This window comes from Topomyia yanbarensis, chromosome 1, assembly GCF_030247195.1.
Source record: "Topomyia yanbarensis strain Yona2022 chromosome 1, ASM3024719v1, whole genome shotgun sequence".
NCBI classification, from domain to species: Eukaryota; Metazoa; Arthropoda; class Insecta; order Diptera; family Culicidae; genus Topomyia; species Topomyia yanbarensis.
The window spans coordinates 26,925,933-26,937,996 of NC_080670.1; the positions used below are offsets into that span (position 1 = coordinate 26,925,933).

At 38.8% G+C, this 12,064-nt stretch overlaps 1 protein-coding gene across 10 annotated transcripts in view; it reads left to right on the forward strand.

Moving 5' to 3' along the window:
- The window catches only part of LOC131677148 (cubilin), a 237,919-nt gene extending 233,577 nt beyond the window's left edge, over positions 1–4,342 (forward strand). For 8 of the 10 annotated variants that reach the window (XM_058956805.1, XM_058956806.1, XM_058956801.1 and 5 more), the window contains one exon: positions 2,476–4,342. In XM_058956805.1, coding sequence (XP_058812788.1) covers positions 2,476–2,702 — 227 coding nt within the window. In that variant the 3' untranslated portion in view covers positions 2,703–4,342. The remainder of the gene's footprint in view (positions 1–2,475) is intronic. The other 2 variants (XM_058956810.1, XM_058956809.1) reach the window with 1 other exon arrangement.
- The last annotated feature ends 7,722 nt before the right edge of the window (positions 4,343–12,064 follow it).

Consider the following 12,064-nt stretch of genomic DNA (forward strand, 5'->3'; position numbering starts at 1 on the left):
CGAAATTCTACCCTTCGTCGCCGAGGAAAGTATCTAATCTGCGGCCAATGCAAACCACCAGTCACCTCCATCAACGCTGCTGTTGCTTTCACATAAGCAGATGATCTACTATACACCGACTGAACATATTCCGGCGGTGAAACATCTCACGATACCATACTTTCTAGAGCTAAACAGCTGGTATAGTCTCCGTCGATGAATTTACTCTACTCGGACTTAGGGTTTCTCGGCGGCAAAACTTCTCATAATACCGTACTTCCTAGAGCGGCCAAGATCCGCAATCGGTGCATCGGCACGAATTACTCGATCTAGAGTCCGACGGTTACGTTACCATTCCGGAACCCATTCGGAAAGCCGAATGAATTTTGTACGGGTTTCAGCTCAAATGCAAGAATGGATGTCGACTCAATCTTTTGTTACATTTGAGCTGGAAATTATTCAGGATTTTAAGCCGATTTCCGGATGATTTTACAAGGTGTATTCAGTCGACAACATAAACTGAGGCAGTATAATTCAGTTGCTTCTATGCAACTAAAAAAAATTGAGGAAATATTAATTGAATACAAAATCTTTCTGTTAAAATTATAAGACACCAGACAAAGCACGACAAGTTAAACGAAACTTGTTTTAATTTATATTGCAAATGCTCAGTAAATTGTAGTAACTAATAGTAAATAAACAAACCAAATCAAGTGACTGACCTGTTACAAATTATGTAGAACATTTTCCGAAGGGACGAAAGACCAAAATTAGTTGAACACTCATTTTTAAACTTGTTTCGCATAACAAATTTAACATTGCACCGAAGCAACAAACCTCTTGCTTCCTTGTAAAAAATACAGCATATTTCTGTAAATTTTTCACTATCACTATTGCCTATCCCGAGATAAACTAGCGTTTCGTCGATTTGTTGCTATATGTGACACAAATAAGTACGAACGAAACAATAATAAACATCAAACTGTTTTTTTCGCTTGCACCAATGCAAAGTGAACATGCGCGTAATTCGGCGCACGGCTTGGTGGCGCATGGCTGAAATGGCTCGATGTGGATTTTAGAAAAGATTCGCAATATTTCCACAAAACTTATCTAACCGCTCACAAAAAAATATTTGGCCACACTCCAATCTGACAAAATCATCGCTTGCTGCACTAACACACCCGCAAGACGCAGCGCTAGAAGTCGCCTTTATATTTCTGATCACCACGTACAGCCGCAATGCCAGCCATTTTTTCACTTCGTTTCGAGCATTACACCGACGCCGTCGATCGCTCAAACAAATAAAAAATATTCTTTCGCACTCTATCTCTGCCGTTCGGAGCACACTTTTCACAAAAAACCGCGGAAAATCGAAGACAAAATAATAATCGAATAATAGCGAAACAGAACCGAATGCAGCAAAGGTCGCGACAGATTTGGATCTGGCTGAGTGTGAGTAAGCCCGGCGATGTTTTACCTGCGGACGGTTCCCACATAGTCATATGGCCAACTGGATAGTTAAAAGCATGAATCTGTTCGCGCACGGCGGATTAAGGGCAGGTTAACGCAGTTTTGTTTTGGGAGTTGTATTTTTTCGCTGATTTACTGAGCACTCAACCGAATTTTAGAGCAACAGGAACTTGTATTTTTATTCATTTTTCGAATTTGTCCATTTTCCTTGTTTTATGCGATCCCGCGTGTATGACCATTTTCTAACATCGTAACTAGATTTGTTCTTCTTGAAAACTTCCTTTACTTTTATATGATCTGTAAATAATTGATTTCTGTAATTGAAGCGTAACTCTATCATACGATTTTATATCGAAATACGTGTAGATTTGTGCTTTCCCATGCGTTTGGTAGTGTAACAGCCTTAGGGCTTTTTTCTGTAGACGGACGAACTCACGTCAACCCTCGAAGACAATAATTATCCACGTTGAAGGTGTGTACATTCCTATTGAAGAGTTAATAATTTAAAAAGTTAAATTTATGATTTTAAATGTTGAATTCTTAAATGTATGGTGAGATATGACATTAATATAATATATAGAGAAATTTTAGTATTTTCTTCAATAATTAAAGGAGTAATAATATTCGGAATCGGTTTTGGTAAGTAATCGTTTCGCGACCGCAATTTAATTTTTTTTTATCCGATGGGCAACAAAAGTTCGGTTCTTCAGAATACATTAAAAAGTTTTGCATCATTTCTTGGAACCTTTCAGTTGCTGATTAGGACTTTCATGATTTTTTTAAGTTTCTATCATATAGGGGAAGAAATTCCGCCAAAATTTGAAATTTATTGACTTTGAAATTTCGACCACGAGTTGTTATTTCCAACCGCCGGAATATTGTTGCAAATTTTATCATCCTTACCAGATCAACGAAAAGAATCGTCTTCACTGCTAATCCACCGTCAGTGCTCGGCCGCCTCCAATATGTTGAAAATATATCACTAACATCACCTTTCCCGTGAACCCCCTCCACCCTCCATTGCAGGCTTAGGTTCCAGCAGGCGGCATCTGCAGGGAGGTGGTAGCCTATCGGGCAGCCTGCATGGCATAAACAACAGCGAACCGATGGTGATCCCGCCGGCTCCCCTGCCTCCCCTCGGTATACCACCACACGTCTGCATCAACGATACCCTGCTCGATCCGGACGACCTGAACGATGATCTATTTGTCAATGGCTGCGATCGATTCGACGATAACGGCGAGTGTGTATAGCGATCGGCAAGACCGACGGCGGCACTGCTTTATCGACACTGCAGCATCTGTCACTTCTGTCAGCATTTCTACCGGGGACGACTGTGCTGCTCGCTGCATTACTACTATCCGTACGATTACTGTTCCATCATGCTGGCGCTACTCTGCCTCGGCAGCAATTGCCATCACGCAAACCCTACCGCCGTCGGTGATGGCGATGGCGGTTGCGCCAGTACCGATGACGTGGGACAACCGAGTGCGCACGAGTACAACTTCTTCCATCATCCCCACAATTATCAGTATCCCAGTACGGTGGCAGACTCAGGCGATTGTTCGAAAGTTATCTACTACTAGTGTGACGACGGACGGCGACAAGGAATTTGAGCGAACCAGACCCATCTGCCGAAATTAAACGCAAACGATTTGGGAACGGTGCGTAATTACTATCTCTATTTGTAAACGACTTCTAGTACAGTATTCTTTTTGTTCGAATCAAGGAAAAGGCATTAACAATAATTAAAACAAGAATAACACTAACATTAGATAAATTAAATATTTTAAATTAAAGTAAACAACGTAAAAGTAATGAATTTTTTATCCAACTACGAATCAACACTGTCAAGCAAGTTATTCATAACAAGAACAAGGAGATGAAGTAAACGATAAAGAAATATTACAAGTATAGTTAAAAAGGTAAAAACAACAAAAAGAAAGATTTCATAACCAATCGCAATACATTATATTTTAGTTTAGGTTTTCCAAGGTGCAGTGATGGAAACAAAAAAACTGTATGTGTAACATATTTATTACGGCAATGGACACAAAAATGTAGAGAAGAAACACGAGATGTGGTGTGAATTGTTTTATTTGTAAAGTTCATTTTATATGAAACCCCTTTTTAATAAAAAAATATTTGAAAAAACGTAGAAATTGAGAACAGAAACACCCAAAAAAAGTAAATCTTGAACGAATAACCAATCTAACACACATTGACGACAACTAGGATATATTCAAAATTACCTACAAGCTCACATATACATTCGAAGAAAAAAAATACATGGACACACGTACATCCACACACACACACATTGACGGTAGAGTATCGCATCGTAAATACGAGAGGAAAATCGTTGGAGTCGCTCAACCAGGCGACATAATTTGTAACATAATTGACGAGGGGGAAGATAAACAGTTGTTTTTTATATATTTGTACGAAGTAGTTATTAGACATTGATATAAAAATAAAACCTAAAAAACGGTGTGTAGAATAATAAAAGCGACTAACAAACCAGTATGATAGCTCAATTTTTCCACGAAAAGCAACCATTGGAACGGTTTTGTTGAGAAACTATCTCCTACGAGAGTTCATTTTTCAACCGGAAGTGGATGAATCAAAATCGCTCTCAAGTTTATACGCTTATAGTAATCTTCCCTGTTTGTGGTTATGCAGAAAACAGAAGAGCTACTACCTTCGGAGGCTAGACTGGTAGGCAAAAGGATGTTGAAAGAAAACGGAAATATTGTACAGGGGGAAACAATCAAAAGCGGAGGCGAGCAAGGAACTGCGAAACAAAAAATAATACACATTTAAACAGTGCAACTAAAAAGGTAAACACTAACCGAATAAGCAAACATAACAATTAATCATGTATTAAATGTGTCCGTAAACAGCTATAACTTAACAGAAGCAGGAAAGTGAGGTTAACCAAGATATATTGCAAAATGTGAGCGTCCAAAGTATAGGTAACACACATACACAAGAATAAGCAGCAAATAAGAAAATTGATACATATAAACTCCCGCGTACGATGGTGGGACACAGTACGCAGGAGAACGAAAGTATCTTTTTAATATTAGGCCAGAAAAAAATATCAAGCCGTTTGATTTGAAACCAACTTTAAAAATACCCACATACACACACACGCAAACAAACATGCGAGAGACAAATGCAATCATACGAAGGGAAAGGCGTCAAAGGGAATCACGACTCCCCTCGAATCTTCCAGTAGATCTGTAATTTTGATGAACGAACAAGTAGGCAAACGTTTAAATGCGGATACAAAATGATAAAATGCACTTCCAATAAGAATTCCACCACTCGTCCCACTTCCAGCAAGCAAAAAAGTAAACAAACAAATATCGTAAAATAACCGTGAAAAGCCAAAGTATCACCAAATTTAAGAGAAAAGAGTAACAAGTTAAGAATGGAGAGGCAGGCAGAGTGCGGTAGTTATAAACATAAGGCTAAAAGACAAGGAGAGGAAGAAAAATAAAAAAAGAAAACATGTCAGCGATAGCGGCTGGAGCTGTGTTCTTCCAGTGTTTGTTTTAATTTTAACCGCTTCACTAAAGGTGGATGAAGGCTGGGAAAGATCTAACAACCAACGTTTATGTAGTAAAAGATGAGAAACACTGTAATTGGTTTCATAGAGTATTATAGTGAAAAAAACAACAACTAACTGAGCGAGATATTTTATTTGGTTTGAAATATCAAAAATGTCGGTATCAGATAACCCAGGGAACTCCAGAAAGTAGAAACATTAAATCAGCGGTTGCACGTCCGATAGATAGCCTGGAAATGATTTAATCGATTGTTTCGCTTTTGTTTTGTTGCTGCCTCAGCTGGCGGTTTATTTAGATTGAAGCTACGAGTAGTGTTCTAACTGTGAAAGCTTACAAACTGACAAGTAGTTTAATGCTGGTTTTGTTTGAAACGGAACCGAGTCAGGTTAAGTCAAAAATAGGCGGACGAACAGTGTCAGGCGAGTTAAATTTTTTGACGCTTCATTCTACTCGCCCGTGTGCCTAGGATCAAATGTAATTTTGCGAATACGATTTATAGGCAATTTCAATACATAGACAAATTTTCCGGTGGCTGAAATTGACTTGCGTTTGGTAACATGGCGGTTCAGGTTATGATTAAAGTTATTTTTTAAATAATTCGCGTGTTCTCGCTAATATTTTGTTTATCTAGTGTACTTTATTTAATCATTGACTTAAAGACTTAACAAATGTCAGATTCTGGGAAGTTTTAGTGTGCAAAATCAATTTTACCAGGGCGAATGACCGCCGGGTTAAAGCCCTCAATATTCAAATTACAGTTAATTTTATCCTTGATTCTTCCTGTAGTTTGGGTGATTACTCAGTATGCAGTTTATCTGGGTACATAGTGAATCCGAAAAAAGGTTTCGGTTACAATTTTCATATCCAGCTTTTTACGTACCATAATGGCGGTCTAAATTGTTTAGTTCACAATACGTTTAATTGCCCTTTTTAGACAATAATCGTTTACGTCATCCGCCCAGTGAGAGAGTCATCCGACGTTAGTCCAATGCGTTGGATGTTTATTCAATGAACGCTCGGCATCCTGAACTGGGCGTTGCTGTCAAGCTGGCATAAACGATTATTGTCAAAAAGGGGCAATCAAACGTATTACGAACTAAACAATTTAGACCACCATTATGGAACGTAAAAAATATTAAATATTAGGCAACTAAGGGCGATTAAATGGCGCGTTCCGTGGGCGCTTAAGGCGACAAAATATATGCATATGAGGTAGCACCGTATTTGCCCTCAATTTGCCGGCAAATTGAAGAGGACGTAGCGCATTCGAGTTGGCATATCGCCCCCCTTTGTCAGCTACCAGTCAAAAGGGGCAATTCGCTGGCTAACGGAGGACCATTTGCCAACTCGAAATCGGGGGCGATGTCAAATGCAACATTTGAGCGATTTGCCGCCGTCATTTTGTTGCCTCCCTTAAATTGACCACGGAACGCGCCATTTAATCGCCCTTAATTGCCTAATATGAAAATTATAAATAATATAAAATATAAATAAATAAATAATAAACAATTTTCGGATTCATTATCTACTCACATAAACTTATCAGGATACTAGGTAGTCATCACCAAACTTTACGAAGAATCAATGGTGAAATTGATATTGTACACCAAAACTTACCACAATCTGACGTTCGTTAAGGCTTTCGGTCAGGGATCTTGTAATATTATACTTACACACGATTCCACTATTTCCCACATTCGTTCGTTAAATGAAGTGCACTAGACAAGCACAATACAACCGAGAACATGCGAATTGCTTAAAAAACAATTTTAAGCTTAAGCCAAACATGCACCACCATGTTAGCAAAACGCGAAAAACAACCAAGTCCATCTCAGCCGCCAGAAAATGTGTCTAGGTATTGAAATTGCCTTAAAATCGCATCCGCAAATTGCATTTGTTTCTAGGGGCAATTAGCACAGGCGAGTTGAGTCAAACGTCAAACTTTTTAAATCGCCTGACCATGTTCGTCCGCATTTTTTTGGACAGGGCATGGAACGCGCCATTTTATCGCCCTTAATTGTATAATATGAAAATTACAAATAATACTTATCTTCGGATTCATTATCTACTCACATAAACTTATCAGTACACTAGGTAATCACCACCAAACTATAGGAAGAATCAATGGTGAAATTGGCATTGCACACCAAAACTTACCACAATCTGACTTTCATTAAGACTTTAGGTCAGAGATCTTGTTCTACTATACTCACACACGATTCTACAATTTCCTACATTCGTTGGCTAAATGAAGTGCACTAGACAAACAAAATACAAGCGAGAACACGCCAATTGTTAAAAAAAACAATTTTAAGCTTAAGCCAAACATGAACTGCCATGTTTGAGAAACGCAAAAAACAACCAAGTCAATTTAAGCCACCAGAAAATTTGTCTAAGTGTTGAAATTGCCTTTAAATCGCCTTCGCAAATTGCATTCCTAGGGGTTCCTAGGGACAATTAGCACAGGCGAGTTGAGTCAAACGTCAAACTGTTTAAATCGCCTGACCATGTTCGTTCGCATTTTTTTTGACCGGTCCAGAAAAAACTAGGAGTGGGTAATGCCCGGGACGTAACCGCGGTGTTGACGTAGGACTAAACTTGGGCATATCATATGACATTCATGGATAATTTGAGCTAATGCACTTTTTGAATGAATGTTTACTGGAAATTTCATGTCGAATGAGATTGCCACATTCACTGATTTTCTAGGACTTGCAAAAACCTTCGGGTTTGTAGATTAATTTGATAAACATTTGCTTATATGAATCACTGGTAAATGTATACAAGAATTGACAGGCGCAAACTCAATTCAAGTGATTAAATGGAACTTTCTAATTCAATTCTTTCTCCATTATGTTTTCATCCTAAAAAGAACGGTTTGTAGATAACTATGTTTGGTGATACCAGACGAGAATCCTTGCTAACGATTCGAACCTTGCCCGAATTCGCTTCTACTGCTTACATACACGAACATTCCCCTTTTGCAGCTCACATCGAATGAGCATTGTATGTCGGAATGCGATCTCTTTTATAAACTTCTTAGTGCAGATGGTAGTCCATCCCTTTGTGCGACAAATGAAAATATTTTCATCATTCGTTTTGGCGTGGCATTCGCTTAGTAGCAGGGTTGCCACATTCACTAATGTTCTAGAAAGATTTGCATTGTAGATTAATTCGATAAACATTGGTTTATATGTGTCATTGATAAAGTACAGCAGACTTGACAGGCGCAAACTCAATCCAAGTTATTAAAAGGAGCTTTCTAAATAAATTCTTTCTCCATTATATTTTCATCCTAATAAGAACGGTTTGCAGATAACTATTTTTGGTGATACCAGACGAGTACATACACCAGATGCGTACATGCACGAACATTCCCCTTTCGCAGCTCACATCGAATGAGCATTGTATGTCGGAATGCGATCTCTTTTATAAACTTCTTAGTGCAGATGGTAGTCCATCCCTTTGTGCGACAAATGAAAATATTTTCATCATTCTTTTTGGCGTGGCATTCGCTTAGTAGCAGGGTTTCCACATTCACTAATGTTCTAGAAAGATTTGCAAAAACCACCATTCAAAGCACGGCTAATTAATGCTTTTACAAAATCATTTCTATCAAAATTTACGGTAAAATCTACGGAATCTACTACACAATTGTTTCAATTATTTCCCAACAAATCGCGCAAAAATCTGTTCCGTACAGCACAGCGCAAATAATTGACGTTGGAAAACAAATCGGCAACTTCAGCTGCCAAACACTTAGAAACGATGGAAGCATTTTTCCGTTAATATCACTTTTCTGACTCAAATTGTTGTAGGTATTTTATTGCTTCCGTCCAATTGGTCAGTTTATTGGTTTTATCGCACATTTTTCGGATATTATTATAGAAAATAACTAACCCGATAAGAGGGAAGTTATTTTCCAAAGCACGAAATGGAAATTTCAATTGTAATTCTTCTGAGAACGATTTTGTGGTCCTAATAAGGACCGTTTGTTGTGAATATTATTTCGCCGTTTCCCGCTCGGCATGATGATTATTCGCTTGGCATGGATAGCGCACAGATTGGTATTTTCCAACAAACTAACCAGGCAGGCCTCGCTGGCTTCTTAAAGGGCCATTACGGCTGAGCTCCGGAAGAGTAGGTTTTGAAATTCTGTGCAATCTCACGGACCAGGCACTGGAAGAGCAGCTTGCGAATTAGTAACTCTGTCCACTTCTGAGAGCAATGAATTTCACGCAGGGCGACGACTGTTCTTGGTTGGCAGCGATAAGGCAGTAGCTATGATTTGGTTGGTGGTCAAAATGCAGCTTCTCGTTGAGCAGCACACGTACGTGTGTTCTGCTCTGTGGCTTACACACGTCTGGCTTTAAGAAAAACTGTGACACCCATATTTATAGGTTTTAGCATTAATGTTGATTCGCATTAAAAGTAGTTTTTGAACTTTTTAAACAAGTTTTACATAGCAAACAAGGTATCAATAGCAAGCGTTGAACGTTTTCCTTTCGATTTATGAAACAAAATTAGTAATTCCTTTAGTAGGAGAAAAGTTATTAGAGTTCAAAGTGTACGTAACGCATCCGTTTTGAAAATTTTGAAATGACACCCAGTATAGTAAAGAAAGACGTAAGTCCTACATCAAAAAAATTATCACTCAAAGATTTGTGAAGTATTGCTATTTATTTATCGTATTTTTTATCTTTTACATTTACGGTGGCAAAGTTTCAGTAAATGATGTGATGTGCAGCTGTGCTACATGTTGTGATCGTACACATCGTAAAACGCTCGTTCGCCCTTTCACTGGGAAAATTTACCCGCGCAACCCAAACTATGTTTACAGGAAAAGGCAAGTTGCAATAGCCTACCGTTCGCCAGCATCTATTTTAACCAGCCCAGCCGCCTTTACGTTTACTGGGCGGCACCTATTTAAATCCGCATAGTTGCCGTTTTATTTACTGGGACACGATCTGATACTTTTTCAATCCGCTATCTGATAGCAATTCCCAGTAGATCTGATGACGCAGCCTTAAATCTGTTTGAGTTTCATGAGTTTTGGATATGATATTGTTCTAAAATCAATAATTGTTTTATCAATGGTTTAGTATTTAAAAATAGATTGTAAAACATATGAAGAGTATTGATATATTGTTAATCCACAATAATAATATCGATTGCGCAGTATATTTTTTACCGTCTTCAGTAAGGGACCATTCATAAATTACGTAACGCAAAAATTGTCCAAAATTGACTCCCCCCTCCCCCCATGTAACAATTTGTCACAAATTTAGTTATCCCCCCTCCCCTATTACGTAACAAATTCCTTGAAAATTTTTTTTTTCTTCGATGAAAACATGTTACGTAACGATCTAGCTTACTCCCCCTCCCCCCTATGTCACAATATGTAACAACTTCTCGAACCCCCTCCCCCCCCTAAAAGCGTTACGTAATTTATGAATGGTCCCTAACTTCCAAATTTATTTTCAACCAAGCTTCCAATCAATATTAAAAGAAACATCTTTGCGCTTTTTTACAACTTCAAATAATAAAGAAAACTCGATTCAGTCATTTCCCGAGCACAGGTCCAAACTGACGACAGTCAGTATCAAAAACAACCGAATTCCCGTTGAAACACTTTACCCGTGGCCCAAAGGGAGCGGCAGCAACAAGCAAACATACGTTTAAAATGTGCAGCGATATCCGAATGGTACACACATTCACTCATATTAGGAGCATTTCCCGAGCACAGGTCCAAACTGACGACAGTCAGTATCAAAAACAACCGAATTCCCGTTGAAACACTTTACCCGTGGCCCAAAGGGAGCGGCAGCAACAAGCAAACATACGTTTAAAATGTGCAGCGATATCCGAATGGTACACACATTCACTCATATTAGGAGCAGGCTTACACCAGCAAACAAACAACAACATGGCGAGTATAGATACTGTTATGATGTCGGTTCAACGTCAGTAAGGACTGAGAACGATAATTACCAATTGAAACGGGGGAAAACACAGGTAGAGAGATAACGATCGCGGAAATCCAGCAGGCATAATAACAAATCTGGCTGTCGGACTTCTGTCTTTTAAATGAACGCAAACGTTGAAAACAAACCAATACAAAAAACAAGCTGAGATCCGAAACAGGTGTGAATCGAAACCGCTTTAGAATTTAGCGTCGAACAGAAGCGCCCCCTGTGTACGAAAAATTGATGATCACTGCCTAAAAAAATAATAAATTCAACATATTGACAAATTTATCAAATACAATTACAAATCATTCAACGCAGAAAGTTGACATTGAAAAAAATACACACTACATACATACACATTCATAAATCTCACTCGTACACAGGCGGCCACTCTCGTATCACCACAGAAGAGCAAGTCAACGAATCCCGCGAAGCTGGCGCACGTTTCCACACTCACATTTCCACCGTGTTCTCAAACCAAAAAGTTTAGAAAATTATAAATATTTTTTATATACATCACACACATACACACACCGGAAATGTCAGTTGGAAAAGGTAACCGTTTCCAAAGCCTGCTTCGAACAGCTGCGAGCTCGTAAACTCTCCCCAAAAGTAATATAATGAATGAGTGGTAGTTGATTTTTTGAATGCCATCTAAAGTAAACAACAATTGACAAGTTGGTCCTCTCTGGGACAGAGGAAACCGAAACTCTCTGGCAAAAAAATCCCGTTCCCTTCCGTCAAGGCAAGAGCCGGAAGAAGCCCGCTTCTCTTTCCAGTGAGGATCATCAGCGTAGGTGAGGTGTTTTTAGTAGGAACCGTAACGTAAATAAAAAAATAAAGGAAATCCAAGCTAACAAAGGAATTGTTCCAACCGTCCTTTTCATCCGCTTGGCGAGCGGGCGAGTCATTCATGCAAAAATGAGTTATTTTTTCTGTTCGACAATTTTTGAAGGAAATTCATCGACCGAAGAACGGAAGGGAAAAAACGGGACAGAGAGCGGTTTGGGTTTACGCGTAAGGACGATTGGAACAATTGTGGTATTTAAACGAAAATAAAGTAAAAGTAAT